This window comes from Brienomyrus brachyistius, unplaced genomic scaffold (assembly GCF_023856365.1).
Source record: "Brienomyrus brachyistius isolate T26 unplaced genomic scaffold, BBRACH_0.4 scaffold140, whole genome shotgun sequence".
NCBI lineage: Eukaryota > Metazoa > Chordata > Actinopteri > Osteoglossiformes > Mormyridae > Brienomyrus > Brienomyrus brachyistius.
The window spans coordinates 39935-61927 of NW_026042415.1; the positions used below are offsets into that span (position 1 = coordinate 39935).

General features: G+C 47.0%; 5 protein-coding genes across 5 annotated transcripts; all 5 read left to right on the forward strand.

The window, feature by feature from the left end:
- The first annotated feature begins 1492 nt into the window (after window positions 1–1492).
- LOC125727978 (nicotinamide/nicotinic acid mononucleotide adenylyltransferase 1-like) lies at window positions 1493–3040 on the forward strand. The gene is made up of 2 exons (XM_049004998.1): window positions 1493–1757; window positions 2178–3040. The coding sequence occupies exons 1-2, from the start codon at window positions 1691–1693 to the stop codon at window positions 2573–2575; spliced, it is 465 nt and encodes a 154-aa protein (XP_048860955.1). The 5' UTR covers window positions 1493–1690; the 3' UTR covers window positions 2576–3040.
- LOC125727967 (nicotinamide/nicotinic acid mononucleotide adenylyltransferase 1-like) lies at window positions 2915–9312 on the forward strand. The gene is made up of 6 exons (XM_049004964.1): window positions 2915–2924; window positions 3342–3451; window positions 7222–7330; window positions 7583–7766; window positions 7877–8025; window positions 8428–9312. Exons 1-6 carry the CDS (start codon window positions 2915–2917, stop codon window positions 8841–8843), a joined length of 978 nt encoding a protein of 325 aa, XP_048860921.1. The 3' UTR covers window positions 8844–9312.
- A 6388-nt stretch (window positions 9313–15700) lies between these two features.
- LOC125727982 (nicotinamide/nicotinic acid mononucleotide adenylyltransferase 1-like) lies at window positions 15701–16346 on the forward strand. Its single transcript, XM_049005003.1, has 2 exons — window positions 15701–15901; window positions 16154–16346. Exons 1-2 carry the CDS (start codon window positions 15853–15855, stop codon window positions 16339–16341), a joined length of 237 nt encoding a protein of 78 aa, XP_048860960.1. The 5' UTR covers window positions 15701–15852; the 3' UTR covers window positions 16342–16346.
- Window positions 16347–17019: 673 nt separating this feature from the next.
- On the forward strand, window positions 17020–20386 carry LOC125727968 (nicotinamide/nicotinic acid mononucleotide adenylyltransferase 1-like). The gene is made up of 4 exons (XM_049004965.1): window positions 17020–17115; window positions 17190–17294; window positions 17472–17580; window positions 19535–20386. Exons 1-4 carry the CDS (start codon window positions 17020–17022, stop codon window positions 19720–19722), a joined length of 498 nt encoding a protein of 165 aa, XP_048860922.1. The 3' UTR covers window positions 19723–20386.
- A 28-nt stretch (window positions 20387–20414) lies between these two features.
- Window positions 20415–21628, forward strand: LOC125727969 (nicotinamide/nicotinic acid mononucleotide adenylyltransferase 1-like). The gene is made up of 4 exons (XM_049004967.1): window positions 20415–20510; window positions 20585–20689; window positions 20867–20975; window positions 21228–21628. The coding sequence occupies exons 1-4, from the start codon at window positions 20415–20417 to the stop codon at window positions 21413–21415; spliced, it is 498 nt and encodes a 165-aa protein (XP_048860924.1). The 3' UTR covers window positions 21416–21628.
- The last annotated feature ends 365 nt before the right edge of the window (window positions 21629–21993 follow it).

Genomic DNA, 21993 nt, shown 5'->3' on the forward strand with positions numbered 1-21993 from the left:
CGGACCTTTGATGAGGTACTTTGGGCCACGAGTGCTTAAGTATACGGAGGGCTGAACATGTGTTGATTACAACTGGAGATGATCGGTTCGTTCGGGCTTGTATCCCGTTTGGGCAAAAAGCGAACAAGACCTATTATCTTCTGCTTTGATTGATGTACTGGTAGTAAAGCGTTAGACCATTTATTTTGTGATGTGGGATAGCTTTCACTGAAATATGCGATTAAACTACGTCTGTTCTATTCATGTTCATGATAACTGCGAATTAGGATAAGCAGTCACTTTGAAAATCACAAAAATGACGCTCGTGCCGTAATTTGGATCGCAACTGAAATGCATAACTTAAAGTTGGTCAGTAGTATGGTGCGTTATATCCTTATCTATAAACAGATTTCTGTCATGGAAATCACTTTCAGAATTCTGTTGAGGGAAATATTCAAAGCAGTGTTACAGATTATTGCTGGATTAAGTACTGAAATACTATTATAAAACTAAGAACCTAGAGTAAGAAGCTGAAGCATCCTGCTTGTTTTGGTGTATCTTTCAGTGGGTTAAGACCTTAGGTTGATAGTTGGAATGTCACTAGAATCAGAAAACTTTATTGATCCCGGAGGAAAGTGCTTATGCAGACTGCCACAACACAAAGACACAAGAACAATATAAAATAAAATAGTCTAGATAAAATCTAAATAGAAATCTGTAGAAAGAAAACAACCACAATATGAATAGACTATGCTACATACAGTAATGCTTAGTATAATATCTATCTATGTCACACAGCTGGATGGAAGATTATTGACATAAGTGGTAGTTTGGAATAAGTCATTGCGCTTTAGAAAATCAGTAGCAGTCTGGTGCCGTCATTGGACCCTGTCCTTCTGCCCATTCAGAAACCTGCATGTGACTACATGCACATTAGTGTCATTCTCTAATGTTTCCCATTTCATTTTCTGCAGGTACCGAAGAAATCAAAGGTGGTGCTGCTGTCTTGTGGGTCTTTCAACCCAGTGACAAATATGCACCTGCGCATGTTTGAACTGGCAAGAGATCACCTGGAGGACACGGGTACTGCTAGCCTTCATACACGGCACACTGGCCTGTCATAGGCTGCTGACAAAATGCATGTGCCGGCCCGGTTTCATGTAAAAAGTTGCCATTTTTAATGGGAACATTAAGTATGACATACCCAGCCTCTTTACTGGTTCATAGCGCTGTATTAACTTTTAGCTCATCGAAGTTTAAATGTGAAACTTACTTTGTTAAAAAGCATGAACCGCACTCAACATAGGACACCTGTGCTGTGCTTGGCTTCCACAGGACGGTATGAAGTGGTGAAGGGGATCCTGTCACCAGTGGGCGATGGCTACAAGAAGATAGGCCTGATCGAGGCCAGCCATCGGGTGGAAATGGCCAAGCTGGCGGTAGAGAGCTCCAGCTGGATTGAGGTGGACAGCTGGGAGAGCAGGCAGGCCGACTGGCAAGAGACAGTCAAAGTGCTACGGTGAGCTCGCCCTAAGGGTGAAAGAAGGACCCCAACTTTCAGCTATGAGTCTTTTCCTTTGACCGCTACACCCACTGTTGGCTGAACTAATCTTTAACATCTGCTCCCAGGCATCAACAACAGGAACTGCTCTCCCAGGAACCGGACACTGATGTGGTAGGCACTGCAAAACCTGGCAGGAAAAGAAAACGCATGGATGCCAGCAGTGCCACCAAGAGGAGGAAGCTCGAAGAGCCTGATATTGCACCTAAAAAAACAGGTAATAATTGGAGCTTCCCCTTACACAGTCCCTTTGCCTTCTTACTGCATTATGCCGCTCCCCTCGATGGTGTTGAAATTATCGGAACACTTGAATAGACATACAACATCCATCCATCCTTCTATCCATCTTCTACCCACTTATCCTGGCCTGGGACTGGTATCCCATCCTGGATATGCTCTTCTTTGCACCCTCTGCTGCCTGAAATTGGTCCCCCCACCCATACCATGACTTTAGGGTGGGGATTAATGGTTTGCAAAGATGGAATGTGGATTCTTGTTTGCTTTTCCTGCCCATAAATGTAGTAGCTGGGTGTGAATCTTCATTCTTTTGCTGTCACACTCAGTTCAGTAACCTGATTTCCCCCTGGGGATCTGTGAACTGCATCATTTAATACTGATGTTTCCGCTGCCTCCTCAGGTGAGCCGCGCGTGATGCTACTCTGCGGTGCTGATGTGCTGGAATCATTCGGTGTGCCGGGGCTGTGGAAGCCTCAGCACATCGAGGAGATTGCCAGCACATTTGGACTGGTGTGCATCACCCGCGGCGGATCGGATGCGGAAGCCTTCATACAGGGCTCCGACCTCCTCTTGCCACACCGCAGCAACATCCACGTGGTGCAGGAGTGGGTGGCCAACGATGTGTCGGCCACTCGCATCCGCCACGGGCTGCGGTGTGGCCACAGTGTCCGCTACCTTCTGCCCGACCCGGTGCTCGGCTACATTCAGGAGCGGCAGCTGTACAATGCGGAGAGTGAGCAGAGGAACGAAGGGGTTGTGCTGGCTCCTCTCCAGAAATGTGCAAGAACGCAGGAGTAAGCACAACCCCCCTCTGCCACTCTGCCCTCCTGTAGCCTCGTCAACTTGCCATTTCCATCTTCCCATTGGTTTGGAATCCCCTTAATGCATCACCAAGAGGAGGAAGCTTGAGGAGGCAGAGATTGCACCCAAGGGGCCACCTCAAAAAACAGGTATCAATCAAAACTTCCCCTTGCACAGTCCCCTTGTTTCCTTCTATCCATCTTCAGCCCACTTATCCTGGCCTGGGACTGGTATCCCATCCTGGATATGCTCCTCTTTGCACCCTCTGCTGCCTGAAATAGGACCCCCCCCCCACCGATACCATGACTTTACGGTGGGGATTAGTGGTTTGTAAAGATGGAATTTGGTGGACACCGGTGGTCAGAGATGCTGTCAAGCTGAAGAAGGAGTCCTATTGGGCCTTTCTGGCCTGTGGGACTCCGGAGGCAGCTGATGATTACCAGCGGGCCGAGCGGGACGCGGCTTCGGCGGTCGCTGTGGCAATAACTCGGCTATGGGAGGAGTTTGGCGAGGCCATGGAGAACGACTTCTGGACGGCTCCGAGGAGATTCTGGTCCGGCGGCTCAGGGCGGGAAAGCGGTGCAGCATCAACACTGTTTATGGTGGGGATGGGGGTGCTGCTGACTTCAGCTGGGAGAGGGAAGTCTGGGTTTCCCTGCTTAGACTGCTGCTCCCGCGACCCGACCTGGAAAAGCGGTAGATGATGGATAGATGGATCTGTAAACTGCATCCTTTAATGCTGATGATTCTGCTGCCTCCCCAGACGAGCCGCGGTTGACGCTGCTGTTTGACGCTGACGTGCTGGACTCTTTCGGGGAGCCTGGGCTGTGGAAGCCCCAGGACACCGTGGAGATCATCAGCAGCTACAGACTGGTGGCTCCGACCTCCTCTGGCCACACTGCCGCAACGTCCACATGTTGTGCGAGTGGGTGACTGACAACGTGTCCGGTACCTGCTGCTCGACTCGGTGCTGAGCTACACCCAGGATCGGCGGCTCTACACTGCTGAGAGTGAGCAGAGGAATGCTGGCATTGTATTGGCTTCTCTGCAGAAACACGCGGGGAACCTAACTGACTTGAACAAATGTCCCCAGTCAGTAGATGTTGAATGCATTCTAAGTAAATAAAGGCTTTAATCGTCAAGTTTAAAGAATAAAGATTGTCTTTTCATTTTTTCAAGAAGTAAATAAGTGACAGAATTCATTTGTAGGCTTTATCTACAAAAGCTTCTTAACCATTCTCTAATTTTCATCACATGCCTTCTTCAAATTTCCTGTTAGTTTATTTTGTGATATGGCATATCTTTCAATGATGAAATATGATTAAAATCATAAAATTAGCCTCGTCATCTTGCCATTTCTATATTCCCATTTGGGAAGGGGAGGCAGCGTGTCGTTCAGTGGGCTAATCCTGTGTGCCTATAATCACAAGGTCACCGGTTCAAACCCAGCCTCAGCATGTCTGTGGGTCCTTGAGCTAGGCCCTTAACCCCCAGCTCCCCGGGTGCCGCTACAGGTGGCTGCCCTTCGCAGACAACTTACTAGATCTTGTGGAAGAAATTTCTCGAAGTCCGATGCTTAAGTGTTTGACAGAATTTTATTATTCGATGAGCTCAAAGGGAACAGACTCCCAGCAATCATGCGTCTCGTGTTCTGCTCCCCGAGCAACAAATGCATACATCTTTTATGGCCTAAAATGCGGCAGTCATCTGACAAATCAAGGACAAGTCGGATATCTGGACGTTCCAGTTACGTCTGCCTTTCAAGGTCCAGGCAGCAAAAGGAAAGCTAGACCATTTGGAGGTACCAGTTCCTTCTACTTTTTCAAGGTCCACCTATCAGCTTAGAACAAGTCTATCTATTTGGGACTTTTCCTTTTGCTATATCATTCTAGGACTCGTTGTTCTCTTTTTCTACATTTGATATTATCCAATACCATGCATGCATTTTATAATACCTTCTGCAACAGCTTACTTCTCAGGTCATGCCTTTGCTTTGACCTGGACCTCTTGCTGAACAAGCAATATATGGCAAACATGTTAATTCCTCTATAGAAAATAGAAATTTCTTACTTAAGTAGATTTGCATTATTGTTTGATACATTCAATTAATGACAAGTAAATTACATTTTTTCATCCACTATGTGTAAATCAACAACACATTATAAACTCAATTGTTAACTACTGATTAGGTAATTCATTTTGCATAATCATCTATATTCCATTATTGATTACGGATTAGCATAATCAAGAATTTTATATCACAATCTACAAAGAGCAAGTCGAGGGAGGCATGAAGACAATTTCTCCACGGGGATCAATAAATTATCAATAATTATTATTTCTTGGGGATTCCCATATTGCTCTTAATAAAGACTGTTTTACAATCCTAAATGACTTGAGTATTGACTTGAACAACTGTCCCCAGTCAGTAGATGTTGAAGGCATTCTATGTATATAAAGGCTTTAATCAACAAGTTTACACACTATGTAATAAGTTTTATGTTGAGGCTTAAGTGCTTGGTGCTGGACCCTTGAAGTTGTTTGTAGACAGCAAGCTGATGGTTTTTTCACTGCTTAAATTATTATTTTTTTTCACTAGTGCATAAATTAAAATACAGGTATGTCAATATACACTTTATTGTCAAAAGTACTGGGACACACATGAACTTTTGTCATGGCATGACATCCCATTCTTAATACAAAAGCTTTAACATGGAGTCGACCCACCCTTTGCAGCTATAACAGCTTCACCCCTTCTGGAAAGGCTGTCCACAAGGTGTAGGAGTGTGTTTGTGGGAATTTTTGACCGCTCTTCCAGGAGAGCATTTGTGAGGTCAGGCACTCATGTTGGACGAGAAGGCCAGGCTCACAGTCTCTGCTCTAATTCATCCCAAAGGTGTTCTATCCGGTTGAGGTCAGGGCTCTGTGCAGGCCAGTGAAGTTCCTCCACACCAGACTTGCTCATCCACGTGCTTATGGACCTTGCTTTGTGCATTGGTGTACAGTCATGTAGGAAAAGGAAGGGGCCATCCCCAAACTGTTCCCACAACGTTGGGAGCATGAAATTGTACAAAATGGCTTTGAATGCTGCAGCATTAGGAGTTCCTTTCACTGGCACTAAGGAGCCAAGCCCAACCCTAGAAAAGCAACCTCACACCATAATACATATTTCCATTTAAAGTAATGTTCTTTTTGATTCGTCGGCAGACAAAGATAAGATTTCGTCACACAACTGTACATGCGTTCTAAAACTTCGTAGCTTCCAAGGTCACAGTCACATGGCAATTGGTGTCCATACGAGCTTCGAAAAAGTACTTAATGGGGGCGGTCCAAGCTTCGATGTCTCGGAAGCATCCCATTTCCAGTGTTACAATGCAAATGTCCAATAAATGCTTTGCACTTTAGAATTCCAAAACGTTGCATGAGGTGTATTGGCTTTCGGCAAAGTATTCCAATATGTGCGCTTGCGCATTTATTATCTGCTATACATATTTCCATTTAAAGTAAGATTCATTTTGATTCGTCGGCAGACACAGTTCAGATTTCGTCACACAACTGTGGGCGTGGTTTACCGCAGCTGGGTTCAAATTTGCGCGCACGGGTTCAAAGCTTCCAGTATCGTCAGTCACATCATAACGGCCAATGTCTCGGAAACGTCCCATCGCTAGCGCTAAGCGCACACGCACTGCGCGGACCTTTGATGAGGTACTTTGGGCCACGAGTGCTTAAGTATACGGAGGGCTGAACATGTGTTGATTACAACTGGAGATGATCGGTTCGTTCGGGCTTGTATCCCGTTTGGGCAAAAAGCGAACAAGACCTATTATCTTCTGCTTTGATTGATGTACTGGTAGTAAAGCGTTAGACCATTTATTTTGTGATGTGGGATAGCTTTCACTGAAATATGCGATTAAACTACGTCTGTTCTATTCATGTTCATGATAACTGCGAATTAGGATAAGCAGTCACTTTGAAAATCACAAAAATGACGCTCGTGCCGTAATTTGGATCGCAACTGAAATGCATAACTTAAAGTTGGTCAGTAGTATGGTGCGTTATATCCTTATCTATAAGCAGATTTCTGTCATGGAAATCACTTTCAGAATTCTGTTGAGGGAAATATTCAAAGCAGTGTTACAGATTATTGCTGGATTAAGTACTGAAATACTATTATAAAACTAAGAACCTAGAGTAAGAAGCTGAAGCATCCTGCTTGTTTTGGTGTATCTTTCAGTGGGTTAAGACCTTAGGTTGATAGTTGGAATGTCACTAGAATCAGAAAACTTTATTGATCCCGGAGGAAAGTGCTTATGCAGACTGCCACAACACAAAGACACAAGAACAATATAAAATAAAATAGTCTAGATAAAATCTAAATAGAAATCTGTAGAAAGAAAACAACCACAATATGAATAGACTATGCTACATACAGTAATGCTTAGTATAATATCTATCTATGTCACACAGCTGGATGGAAGATTATTGACATAAGTGGTAGTTTGGAATAAGTCATTGCGCTTTAGAAAATCAGTAGCAGTCTGGTGCCGTCATTGGACCCTGTCCTTCTGCCCATTCAGAAACCTGCATGTGACTACATGCACATTAGTGTCATTCTCTAATGTTTCCCATTTCATTTTCTGCAGGTACCGAAGAAATCAAAGGTGGTGCTGCTGTCTTGTGGGTCTTTCAACCCAGTGACAAATATGCACCTGCGCATGTTTGAACTGGCAAGAGATCACCTGGAGGACACGGGTACTGCTAGCCTTCATACACGGCACACTGGCCTGTCATAGGCTGCTGACAAAATGCATGTGCCGGCCCGGTTTCATGTAAAAAGTTGCCATTTTTAATGGGAACATTAAGTATGACATACCCAGCCTCTTTACTGGTTCATAGCGCCGTGTTAACTTTTAGCTCCTCAAAGTTTAAATGCGAAACTTACTTTGTTAAAAAGCATGAACCGCACTCAACATAGGACACCTGTGCTGTGCTTGGCTTCCACAGGACGGTATGAAGTGGTGAAGGGGATCCTGTCACCAGTGGGCGATGGCTACAAGAAGATAGGCCTGATCGAGGCCAGCCATCGGGTGGAAATGGCCAAGCTGGCGGTAGAGAGCTCCAGCTGGATTGAGGTGGACAGCTGGGAGAGCAGGCAGGCCGACTGGCAAGAGACAGTCAAAGTGCTACGGTGAGCTCGCCCTAAGGGTGAAAGAAGGACCCCAACTTTCAGCTATGAGTCTTTTCCTTTGACCGCTACACCCACTGTTGGCTGAACTAATCTTTAACATCTGCTCCCAGGCATCAACAACAGGAACTGCTCTCCCAGGAACCGGACACTGATGTGGTAGGCACTGCAAAACCTGGCAGGAAAAGAAAACGCATGGATGCCAGCAGTGCCACCAAGAGGAGGAAGCTCGAAGAGCCTGATATTGCACCTAAAAAAACAGGTAATAATTGGAGCTTCCCCTTACACAGTCCCTTTGCCTTCTTACTGCATTATGCCGCTCCCCTCGATGGTGTTGAAATTATCGGAACACTTGAATAGACATACAACATCCATCCATCCTTCTATCCATCTTCTACCCACTTATCCTGGCCTGGGACTGGTATCCCATCCTGGATATGCTCTTCTTTGCACCCTCTGCTGCCTGAAATTGGTCCCCCCACCCATACCATGACTTTAGGGTGGGGATTAATGGTTTGCAAAGATGGAATGTGGATTCTTGTTTGCTTTTCCTGCCCATAAATGTAGTAGCTGGGTGTGAATCTTCATTCTTTTGCTGTCACACTCAGTCCAGTAACCTGATTTCCCCCTGGGGATCTGTGAACTGCATCATTTAATACTGATGTTTCCGCTGCCTCCTCAGGTGAGCCGCGCGTGATGCTACTCTGCGGTGCTGATGTGCTGGAATCATTCGGTGTGCCGGGGCTGTGGAAGCCTCAGCACATCGAGGAGATTGCCAGCACATTTGGACTGGTGTGCATCACCCGCGGCGGATCGGATGCGGAAGCCTTCATACAGGGCTCCGACCTCCTCTTGCCACACCGCAGCAACATCCACGTGGTGCAGGAGTGGGTGGCCAACGATGTGTCGGCCACTCGCATCCGCCACGGGCTGCGGTGTGGCCACAGTGTCCGCTACCTTCTGCCCGACCCGGTGCTCGGCTACATTCAGGAGCGGCAGCTGTACAATGCGGAGAGTGAGCAGAGGAACGAAGGGGTTGTGCTGGCTCCTCTCCAGAAATGTGCAAGAACGCAGGAGTAAGCACAACCCCCCTCTGCCACTCTGCCCTCCTGTAGCCTCGTCAACTTGCCATTTCCATCTTCCCATTGGTTTGGAATCCCCTTAATGCATCACCAAGAGGAGGAAGCTTGAGGAGGCAGAGATTGCACCCAAGGGGCCACCTCAAAAAACAGGTATCAATCAAAACTTCCCCTTGCACAGTCCCCTTGTTTCCTTCTATCCATCTTCAGCCCACTTATCCTGGCCTGGGACTGGTATCCCATCCTGGATATGCTCCTCTTTGCACCCTCTGCTGCCTGAAATAGGACCCCCCCCCCCACCGATACCATGACTTTACGGTGGGGATTAGTGGTTTGTAAAGATGGAATTTGGTGGACACCGGTGGTCAGAGATGCTGTCAAGCTGAAGAAGGAGTCCTATTGGGCCTTTCTGGCCTGTGGGACTCCGGAGGCAGCTGATGATTACCAGCGGGCCGAGCGGGACGCGGCTTCGGCGGTCGCTGTGGCAATAACTCGGCTATGGGAGGAGTTTGGCGAGGCCATGGAGAACGACTTCTGGACAGCTCCGAGGAGATTCTGGTCCGGCGGCTCAGGGCGGGAAAGCGGTGCAGCATCAACACTGTTTATGGTGGGGATGGGGGTGCTGCTGACTTCAGCTGGGAGAGGGAAGTCTGGGTTTCCCTGCTTAGACTGCTGCTCCCGCGACCCGACCTGGAAAAGCGGTAGATGATGGATAGATGGATCTGTAAACTGCATCCTTTAATGCTGATGATTCTGCTGCCTCCCCAGACGAGCCGCGGTTGACGCTGCTGTTTGACGCTGACGTGCTGGACTCTTTCGGGGAGCCTGGGCTGTGGAAGCCCCAGGACACCGTGGAGATCATCAGCAGCTACAGACTGGTGGCTCCGACCTCCTCTGGCCACACTGCCGCAACGTCCACATGTTGTGCGAGTGGGTGACTGACAACGTGTCCGGTACCTGCTGCTCGACTCGGTGCTGAGCTACACCCAGGATCGGCGGCTCTACACTGCTGAGAGTGAGCAGAGGAATGCTGGCATTGTATTGGCTTCTCTGCAGAAACACGCGGGGAACCTAACTGACTTGAACAAATGTCCCCAGTCAGTAGATGTTGAATGCATTCTAAGTAAATAAAGGCTTTAATCGTCAAGTTTAAAGAATAAAGATTGTCTTTTCATTTTTTCAAGAAGTAAATAAGTGACAGAATTCATTTGTAGGCTTTATCTACAAAAGCTTCTTAACCATTCTCTAATTTTCATCACATGCCTTCTTCAAATTTCCTGTTAGTTTATTTTGTGATATGGCATATCTTTCAATGATGAAATATGATTAAAATCATAAAATTAGCCTCGTCATCTTGCCATTTCTATATTCCCATTTGGGAAGGGGAGGCAGCGTGTCGTTCAGTGGGCTAATCCTGTGTGCCTATAATCACAAGGTCACCGGTTCAAACCCAGCCTCAGCATGTCTGTGGGTCCTTGAGCTAGGCCCTTAACCCCCAGCTCCCCGGGTGCCGCTACAGGTGGCTGCCCTTCGCAGACAACTTACTAGATCTTGTGGAAGAAATTTCTCGAAGTCCGATGCTTAAGTGTTTGACAGAACTTTATTATTCGATGAGCTCAAAGGGAACAGACTCCCAGCAATCATGCGTCTCGTGTTCTGCTCCCCGAGCAACAAATGCATACATCTTTTATGGCCTAAAATGCGGCAGTCATCTGACAAATCAAGGACAAGTCGGATATCTGGACGTTCCAGTTACTTCTGCCTTTCAAGGTCCAGGCAGCAAAAGGAAAGTTTGGCCATTTGGAGGTACCAGTTCCTTCTACTTTTTCAAGGTCCACCTATCAGCTTAGAACAAGTCTATCTATTTGGGACTTTTCCTTTTGCTGTATCATTCTAGGACTCGTTGTTCTCTTTTTCTACATTTTATATTATCCAATACCATGCATACATTTTATAATATCTTGTGCAACAGCTTACTTCTCAGGTCATGCCTTTGCTTTGACCTGGACCTCTTGCTGAACAAGCAATATATGGCAAACATGTTAATTCCTCTATAGAAAATAGAAATTTCTTACTTAAGTAGATTTGCATTATTGTTTGATACATTCAATTAATGACAAGTAAATTACATTTTTTCATCCACTATGTGTAAATCAACAACACATTATAAACTCAGTTGTTAATTACTGATTAGGTAATTCATTTTGCATAATCATCTATATTCCATTATTGATTACGGATTAGCATAATCAAGAATTTTATATCACAATCTACAAAGAGCAAGTCGAGGGAGGCATGAAGACAATTTCTCCACGGGGATCAATAAATTATCAATAATTATTTCTTGGGGATTCCCATATTGCTCTTAATAAAGACTGTTTTACAATCCTAAATGACTTGAGTATTGACTTGAACAACTGTCCCCAGTCAGTAGATGTTGAAGGCATTCTATGTATATAAAGGCTTTAATCAACAAGTTTACACACTATGTAATAAGTTTTATGTTGAGGGTTAAGTGCTTTGTGCTGGACTCTTGAAGTTTTTTGTAGACAGCAAGCTGATGGTTTTTTCACTGCTTAAATTATTATTTTTTTCACTAGTGCATAAATTAAAATACAGGTATGTCAATATACACTTTATTGTCAAAAGTACTGGGACACACATGAAGTTTTGTCATGGCATGACATCCCATTCTCAATACAAAGGCTTTAACATGGAGTTGACCCACCCTTTGCAGCTATAACAGCTTCACCCCTTCTGGAAAGGCTGTCCACAAGGTGTAGGAGTGTGTTTGTGGGAATTTTTGACCGTTTGACAGTTTCCATTTAAAGTAAGATTTATTTTGATTCGTCTGCAGACTCAGTTAAAATTTCAAGACACATATGTGGGCGTGGTTTACTGCAGCAGGGTTCAAATTTGCGTGCACGCTTACGAAGCTTCCAGTGTCGGCAGTCACATTATAATGGACAATGTCTCGGAAAACTCTCATCGCTAACGCTAAGCGCACACGCACTGCCCGGACCGTTGATGAGGTACTTTGGGCCACGAGTGCTTAAATATACGGAGGGCTGTACATGTGTTGATTACAACTGGAGATGATCGGTTCGTTCGGGCTTGTATCCCGTTTGGGCAAAAAGCGAACAAGACCTATTATCTTCTGCTTTGATTGATGTACAGGTAGTAAAGCGTTAGACCTTTTATTTTGTGATGTGGGATAGCTTTCACTGAGATATGCGATTAAACTACGTCTGTTCTATTTATGTTCATGATAACTGCGAATTAGGATAAGCAGTCACTTTGAAAATCAAAATGATGCTCGTGCCGTAATTTGAATCGCAACTGAAATGCATAACTTAAAGTTGGTCAGTAGTATGGTGCGTTATATCCTTATCTATAAGCAGATTTCTGTCATGGAAATCACTTTCAGAATTCTTTTCAGGGAAATATTCTGCTACAGTCGAACCTCGTTACTACGTACAAGACGGGATATCAAAAATATGTACGTTATAAGCATAGAACGCTGTAACCACTTAGTGCGAGATGGATGAAAGAACTCACGAAATATCCATGTAAATGATAAAACTTGAATAGAACAGACCCTTAAATTGACTACAAAACAAACGAACACATTATTACCTGTTAAATAATTCGACAAAGCTCCTTGAAATGGATCCTTGAAATTTTCCTTAAATTACTCACGATTACTTAGTGCCGGCTGGCGATAAACGGCAACGAAAATACACAACGGCTGGTCAAAATGGATTTTTAAAATAAACATTCGCATCCAAATTGGCATTTGGCCTGAAAATATTAATGAAATATTGGTCAAATTAAATCAAGACAAATGTGCATTGTCGGGCGAAGACCAGGTAGATGTAGCGACGTAAGTTGTGGTGGGCGGGGAGAGCGCTGTATGTTGTAACGATGGTTAGTTTTCGTATTTTCTCTAGAAATTTGGATGTTGTATCGAAGTTTACGCTGTAAGGGTGTACGCTGTAAACAATGGCTGCTATTGGAATAATACATAGGCTAAAAACGGGAATTAGAAACCTGTACGTTGAAAAGGTGAAAACGTTGTATCCGGGGTACGTAGTAACCCTGAATGGCTGGAGACAGTCAAAAGACAGTCAAAGTGCTACGGTGAGCTCACCCTAAGTGTAATCCGGTGTTCGATTCTTTTTTTATTTTGCGGAGTATGGATAGGGCATGATATAGGTGCTCCACTGATGCAGGCTCCGCATAAATCGCTTTGATTTGATTGGCTACTGTTTATGTCCACCAATCGGGAAAAGAGTAGTGGGAAACTATGGCGGGAAAAAACGGAAAAGAAAGGCGGGAGAAGCTGGTGGGGGAGAGGAGCAGGCGATAAACTGTCCGCAAGACTGTCCGCCTTCTGAGTGACTGTTTTCAAGCCGTGGAGTGGAGAGAAACGCCAGTGCACCCGGTCAAACGAGAGAAGCCAGCTGGAGCGGGAGTCGCAGGACAGCTCGTTTTGTGAGGCAGTCGTCGCAAGCTGCGGAGAGTGGAGAAACACCGGCCCAGTCGCTTCGGAGAGGGAGAACAGATTCGCCGTATGGGAGAGAAAGACCGTGGGACGAAGGAAAGTTATTGCCTTACTCCAGGATTCGGAACACGCCTGGAATGGGGTGGACTGGTAGGCGTATTATTTCTTTAGTTTTGCTCTTCGGAGTGAAGCGGCCATTCTTCGATTGTGGTCACTAAGGACGCAAGCATCGACCAGGCCTGTCACGATTTTTTGTTTAAATTTTCTGCATATTTAAGTGTTTTGATGGACTAACGGACTGAGGGTTATTCTATATGTGACCCCCCAGCACAAAACTGTACGGAAGTCGCATGGCCGTATTTTGAGATTTTTCGAGGGTTTTTTTGTGCTCTTTCATTTGATAACATAATCCTGATTTCTAATTTTTGACCCAGGTGTACAGTTTTGTGTTGGAGGGTCACAATTATGAGGGAAGGTAACCCCCGAGTTCAGCGACACGTGCTGTCTAACACAGCCGGGGGGGGGGGGGACGCGCCGCCCGTACTGCGCAGAGTATGGGAGGGGGCGCGCGTGTCAGGAAAGCGCTCCGGGCGCGAGCCGCACGTTCCCCGTCCGCTGATTATCGATAGTCGTCGCGCGGGGAACCGTAGATGTCGTCAGAGCGCGGGGCAGCATATAGCGCTCGCGGTGCTTTAACGTCACCGTTACCCGTGTGCTCTGCTCGAGAGCAAAAAGAACAAAGCTCTTTGTGTGTGACCCTCCAGCACAAAACTGTACACTTGTGCCAAAAATTAGAAATTAGGGTTATGGTATCAAATGAAAGAGCACAAGAAATCCTCAAAAAATATCTAAAAATACGGCCATGCGACTTCTGTACGGTTTTGTGCTGGAGGGTCACATATATGTTTGAATGTATTAGGTTTGGTGTCGATTAGTGCCACCTAGTAAATGTTTTAAAGTTAATTGCGTCATTGTGTATTGCTGAGATGACTGCACCGAACATAGCCTATGCTAGCTTAGCACAGGCTTTGACTGGATCGCTGCGCAAGAAAGGGAGAGGACGAACGAAACCAGGGCCCACCGGTTAGTGTTAATAGTGTTCGACCCCATAGAGGGCCGAAGGGGGCGCTACATAAACTGGAGGCACCGCTGGGATTCGCGTTGCGTTTATTAAAATTAACTGATGGCTAGGTGCGGTCTTTTTTTTCTAAAACAGAAGAACATTTCCAGGAGTTTATTAAATGGAGCCCCAGATTAGCTACGTTACAATCACCGTGTTCAGCGGGAGCGATTTTCTCCAGGTAGCCTGCTAACGAGGTTGGGTATTGTGTATGTCTCCGAGAAAGCCCGCTTTCTATTAGTTGTTTGAGACGGATTTCCCAGGGAATCCCTGCTATGGCATAGAGGAAATGCCCATCTACAACATCGTTTTCGAATTTTTCCACATCTGTCAACAATTTCCATTGATTCGCACGTACTGAAAATTTGTCTCGTATTCGGCCGGTTCTAACTCTCGAACAGTTTTTGACACTATCCTAAGGTAAGTTGACATTTTATACTATTTTAAAACTGTACACTGACAAAGTTTCATGAAAAATACATGTCGAGAAAGTACTTTCTTAGGGACCGAAAGGACTGGTGGTCCAGTCAGCGAATCCATCATGGTGGACGAAAATCCTGGAAAAAGGCCAACCATCCAGGCAGAAATAAAACTCCCCAAGGACATTTAATATTAGTTTAATCGCAACATTATTTACCTCACCCAGAATCATAGTTTAGATCTCGATCAAATGTCTAAAATGTGATTTCTTTCCACTCTTTAAAGATTAATGAGTACTTTTCAAGCTTTAATTATTCTCTATTCCAGCTTAGAAATGATTTAACTCTTACATTAACAAAGAAGCATGGAATTTCATGGATGTAGAGTAGTATCCTTGTGTGGTATCCGTCCGCTCAATGCCTCATCAACCTTGAAGATTCTCTCAAATCATACTGTCATTAGAACGGAAGGGGTTAGTTTGGGTTAATACAGTGTGTACTCTAATTATCTTGTCCTATTTATAAGCTGCCCAATGGTACTTCAGTTGTGCAATTTGGATAAGAATTAAGTAAGTTAGAGGATTTTGAAGTGAAGCGTCCAAGAATCAGATCAGTCAAGTACTAGTTCCTATTGTTTTTCAATGACCGAATCAATGGCTATTTTTGACTAATGAAAAATTCATAAAATCATTAATATTTGGCCTAGTGTCCGGTACCTGCTGTGACGCAGGTGAGTGAAAAATTATTGACATGAGTGGTAGTTTGGAATAAGTCATTGCGCTTTTAGAAAATCAGTAGCAGACTGGTGCCGTCATTGGACCCTGTCCTTCTGCCCATTCAGAAACCTGCATGTGACTACATGTACAGTAGTGTCATTCTGTAATGTTTCCCATTTCATTTTCTGCAGGTACCGAAGAAAACAAAGGTGGTGCTGCTGTCTTGTGGCTCCTTCAATCCAGTGACGAACATGCACCTGCGCATGTTTGAACTGGCACGGGATCAGCTGGAGGACACGGGTACTGCTAGCCTTCATACACGGCGCACTGGCCTGTCATAAGCTGCTGACAAAATGCATGTGCCGGCCCGGTTTCATGTAAAAAGTTGCCATTTTTAATGGGAACATTAAGTATGACATACCCAGCCTCTTGACTGGTTCATAGCGCCGTGTTAACTTTTAGCTCCTCAAAGTTTAAATGCGAAACTTACTTTGTTAAAAAGCATGAACCGTACTCAACATAGGACACCTGTGCTGTGCTTGGCTTCCACAGGACGGTATGAAGTGGTGAAGGGGATCCTGTCACCAGTGGGCGATGGCTACATGAAGATAGGCCTGATCGAGGCCAGCCATCGGGTGGAAATGGCCAAGCTGGCGGTAGAGAGCTCCAGCTGGATTGAGGTGGACAGCTGGGAGAGCAGGGAGGCCGAATGGCTGGAGACAGTCAAAGTGCTGCAGTGAGCTCGCCCTAAGGGTGAAAGAAGGACCCCAACTTTCAGCTATGCGTCGCTACACCCCCTGTTGGCTGAACTGGTCTTTGACATCTGCTCCCAGTCATCACCGGCAGGAACTGATCTCCCAGGAACCGGACACTGATGTGGTATGTAGGCACTGTAAAGCCTGGCAGGAAAAGAAAACGCATGGATGCCAGCGGTGCCACCAAGAGGAGGAAGCTCGAGGAGGCTGAAATTGCACCTAAAAAAAAAGGGTAATAATTAAAGCTTCCCCTTACAGTCCCCTTGCCTTTTTCCTGTATTATGCCGCTCCCCTTGATGGCATTGAAATTATCGGAACACTCGAAGAGACATCCGACATCCATCCATCCATCCATCCATCCATCCATCCTTCTACCCACTTATCCTGGCCTGGGACTGGTATCCCATCCTGGATATGCTCTTCTTTGCACCCTCTGCTGCCTGAAATGGGTCCCCCCACCCACACCATGACTTTAGGGTGGGGATTAGTGGTTTGCAAAGATGGAATTTGGATTCTTGTTTGCTTTTTCCTGCCCCGAAATGTAGTAGTTGGGTGTGAATCTTCGCTCTTCTGCTGTCACACTCGGTTCAGTAACCTGATTTCCCCCTGGGGATCTGTGAACTGCATCATTTAATGCTGATGGTCCCGCTGCCTCCTCCGGTGATGCTACTTTGTGGTGCTGATGTCCTGGACTCCTTCGGGGTGTCGGGGCTGTGGAAGGCTCAGCAAATTGCGGAGGTGGTCACCAACTTTGGACTGGTGTGCATCACCCGTGGCGGATCGAATCCGGAAGCCTTCACCCAGGGCTCCGACCTCCTCTTGCCACACGGCAGCAACATCCACGTGGTGCAGGAGTGGGTGGCCAACGACGTGTCGGCCGCACTCATCCGCCGCCCGCTGCGGTGTGGCCACAGTGTCCGGTACCTGCTGTGACGCAGGTGAGTGAAAAATTATTGACATGAGTGGTAGTTTGGAATAAGTCATTGCGCTTTTAGAAAATCAGTAGCAGACTGGTGCCGTCATTGGACCCTGTCCTTCTGCCCATTCAGAAACCTGCATGTGACTACATGTACAGTAGTGTCATTCTGTAATGTTTCCCATTTCATTTTCTGCAGGTACCGAAGAAAACAAAGGTGGTGCTGCTGTCTTGTGGCTCCTTCAATCCAGTGACGAACATGCACCTGCGCATGTTTGAACTGGCACGGGATCAGCTGGAGGACACGGGTACTGCTAGCCTTCATACACGGCGCACTGGCCTGTCATAAGCTGCTGACAAAATGCATGTGCCAGCCCGGTTTCATGTAAAAAGTTGCCATTTTTAATGGGAACATTAAGTATGACATACCCAGCCTCTTGACTGGTTCATAGCGCCGTGTTAACTTTTAGCTCCTCAAAGTTTAAATGCGAAACTTACTTTGTTAAAAAGCATGAACCGTACTCAACATAGGACACCTGTGCTGTGCTTGGCTTCCCCAGGACGGTATGAAGTGGTGAAGGGGATCTTATCAGCAGTGGGCGATGGCTACAAGAAGATAGGCCTGATCGAGGCCAGCCATCGGGTGGAAATGGCCAAGCTGGCGGTAGAGAGCTCCAGCTGGATTGAGGTGGACAGCTGGGAGAGCAGGGAGGCCGAATGGCTGGAGACAGTCAAAGTGCTGCAGTGAGCTCGCCCTAAGGGTGAAAGAAGGACCCCAACTTTTCAGCTATGCGTCGCTACACCCCCTGTTGGCTGAACTGGTCTTTGACATCTGCTCCCAGTCATCACCGGCAGGAACTGATCTCCCAGGAACCGGACACTGATGTGGTATGTAGGCACTGTAAAGCCTGGCAGGAAAAGAAAACGCATGGATGCCAGCGGTGCCACCAAGAGGAGGAAGCTCGAGGAGGCTGAAATTGCACCTTAAAAAAAAAAGGGTAATAATTAAAGCTTCCCCTTACAGTCCCCTTGCCTTTTTCCTGTATTATGCCGCTCCCCTTGATGGCGTTGAAATTATCGGAACACTCGAAGAGACATCCGACATCCATCCATCCATCCATCCATCCATCCATCCATCCATCCATCCATCCATCCTTCTACCCACTTATCCTGGCCTGGGACTGGTATCCCATCCTGGATATGCTCTTCTTTGCACCCTCTGCTGCCTGAAATGGGTCCCCCCACCCATACCATGACTTTAGGGTGGGGATTAGTGGTTTGCAAAGATGGAATTTGGATTCTTGTTTGCTTTTTCCTGCCCCGAAATGTAGTAGTTGGGTGTGAATCTTCGCTCTTCTGCTGTCACACTCGGTTCAGTAACCTGATTTCCCCCTGGGGATCTGTGAACTGCATCATTTAATGCTGATGGTCCCGCTGCCTCCTCCGGTGATGCTACTTTGTGGTGCTGATGTCCTGGACTCCTTCGGGGTGTCGGGGCTGTGGAAGGCTCAGCAAATTGCGGAGGTGGTCACCAACTTTGGACTGGTGTGCATCACCCGTGGCGGATCGAATCCGGAAGCCTTCACCCAGGGCTCCGACCTCCTCTTGCCACACGGCAGCAACATCCACGTGGTGCAGGAGTGGGTGGCCAACGACGTGTCGGCCGCACTCATCCGCCGCCCGCTGCGGTGTGGCCACAGTGTCCGGTACCTGCTGTGACGCAGGTGAGTGAAAAATTATTGACATGAGTGGTAGTTTGGAATAAGTCATTGCGCTTTTAGAAAATCAGTAGCAGACTGGTGCCGTCATTGGACCCTGTCCTTCTGCCCATTCAGAAACCTGCATGTGACTACATGTACAGTAGTGTCATTCTGTAATGTTTCCCATTTCATTTTCTGCAGGTACCGAAGAAAACAAAGGTGGTGCTGCTGTCTTGTGGCTCCTTCAATCCAGTGACGAACATGCACCTGCGCATGTTTGAACTGGCACGGGATCAGCTGGAGGACACGGGTACTGCTAGCCTTCATACACGGCGCACTGGCCTGTCATAAGCTGCTGACAAAATGCATGTGCCGGCCCGGTTTCATGTAAAAAGTTGCCATTTTTAATGGGAACATTAAGTATGACATACCCAGCCTCTTGACTGGTTCATAGCGCCGTGTTAACTTTTAGCTCCTCAAAGTTTAAATGCGAAACTTACTTTGTTAAAAAGCATGAACCGTACTCAACATAGGACACCTGTGCTGTGCTTGGCTTCCCCAGGACGGTATGAAGTGGTGAAGGGGATCCTATCACCAGTGGGCGATGGCTACATGAAGAAAGGCCTGATCGAGGCCAGCCATCGGGTGGAAATGGCCAAGCTGGCGGTAGAGAGCTCCAGCTGGATTGAGGTGGACAGCTGGGAGAGCAGGGAGGCCGAATGGCTGGAGACAGTCAAAGTGCTGCAGTGAGCTCGCCCTAAGGGTGAAAGAAGGACCCCAACTTTTCAGCTATGCGTCGCTACACCCCCTGTTGGCTGAACTGGTCTTTGACATCTGCTCCCAGTCATCACCGGCAGGAACTGATCTCCCAGGAACCGGACACTGATGTGGTATGTAGGCACTGTAAAGCCTGGCAGGAAAAGAAAACGCATGGATGCCAGCGGTGCCACCAAGAGGAGGAAGCTCGAGGAGGCTGAAATTGCACCTAAAAAAAAAGGGGTAATAATTAAAGCTTCCCCTTACAGTCCCCTTGCCTTTTTCCTGTATTATGCCGCTCCCCTTGATGGCGTTGAAATTATCGGAACACTCGAAGAGACATCCGACATCCATCCATCCATCCATCCATCCATCCATCCATCCATCCATCCTTCTACCCACTTATCCTGGCCTGGGACTGGTATCCCATCCTGGATATGCTCTTCTTTGCACCCTCTGCTGCCTGAAATGGGTCCCCCCACCCATACCATGACTTTAGGGTGGGGATTAGTGGTTTGCAAAGATGGAATTTGGATTCTTGTTTGCTTTTTCCTGCCCCGAAATGTAGTAGTTGGGTGTGAATCTTCGCTCTTCTGCTGTCACACTCGGTTCAGTAACCTGATTTCCCCCTGGGGATCTGTGAACTGCATCATTTAATGCTGATGGTTTCGCTGCCTCCTCCGGTGATGCTACTTTGTGGTGCTGATGTCCTGGACTCCTTCGGGGTGTCGGGGCTGTGGAATGCTCAGCAAATTGCGGAGGTGTTCACCAACTTTGGACTGGTGTGCATCACCCGTGGAGGATCGAATCCGGAAGCCTTCACCCAGGGCTCCGACCTCCTCTTGCCACACGGCAGCAACATCCACGTGGTGCAGGAGTGGGTGGCCAACGACGTGTCGGCCGCACTCATCCGCCGCCCGCTGCGGTGTGGCCACAGTGTCCGGTACCTGCTGTGACGCAGGTGAGTGAAAAATTATTGACATGAGTGGTAGTTTGGAATAAGTCATTGCGCTTTTAGAAAATCAGTAGCAGACTGGTGCCGTCATTGGACCCTGTCCTTCTGCCCATTCAGAAACCTGCATGTGACTACATGCACATTAGTGTCATTCTGTAATGTTTCCCATTTCATTTTCTGCAGGTACCGAAGAAAACAAAGGTGGTGCTGCTGTCTTGTGGCTCCTTCAATCCAGTGACGAACATGCACCTGCGCATGTTTGAACTGGCACGGGATCAGCTGGAGGACACGGGTACTGCTAGCCTTCATACACGGCGCACTGGCCTGTCATAGGCTGCTGACAAAATGCATGTGCCGGCCCGGTTTCATGTAAAAAGTTGCCATTTTTAATGGGAACATTAAGTATGACATACCCAGCCTCTTGACTGGTTCATAGCGCCGTGTTAACTTTTAGCTCCTCAAAGTTTAAATGCGAAACTTACTTTGTTAAAAAGCATGAACCGTACTCAACATAGGACACCTGTGCTGTGCTTGGCTTCCCCAGGACAGTATGAAGTGGTGAAGGGGATCCTGTCACCAGTGGGCGATGGCTACATGAAGATAGGCCTGATCGAGGCCAGCCATCGGGTGGAAATGGCCAAGCTGGCGGTAGAGAGCTCCAGCTGGATTGAGGTGGACAGCTGGGAGAGCAGGGAGGCCGAATGGCTGGAGACAGTCAAAGTGCTGCAGTGAGCTCGCCCTAAGGGTGAAAGAAGGACCCCAACTTTTCAGCTATGCGTCGCTACACCCCCTGTTGGCTGAACTGGTCTTTGACATCTGCTCCCAGTCATCACCGGCAGGAACTGATCTCCCAGGAACCGGACACTGATGTGGTATGTAGGCACTGTAAAGCCTGGCAGGAAAAGAAAACGCATGGATGCCAGCGGTGCCACCAAGAGGAGGAAGCTCGAGGAGGCTGAAATTGCACCTTAAAAAAAAAAGGGTAATAATTAAAGCTTCCCCTTACAGTCCCCTTGCCTTTTTCCTGTATTATGCCGCTCCCCTTGATGGCGTTGAAATTATCGGAACACTCGAAGAGACATCCGACATCCATCCATCCATCCATCCATCCTTCTACCCACTTATCCTGGCCTGGGACTGGTATCCCATCCTGGATATGCTCTTCTTTGCACCCTCTGCTGCCTGAAATGGGTCCCCCCACCCATACCATGACTTTAGGGTGGAATTTGGATTCTTGTTTGCTTTTTCCTGCCCCGAAATGTAGTAGTTGGGTGTGAATCTTCGCTCTTCTGCTGTCACACTCGGTTCAG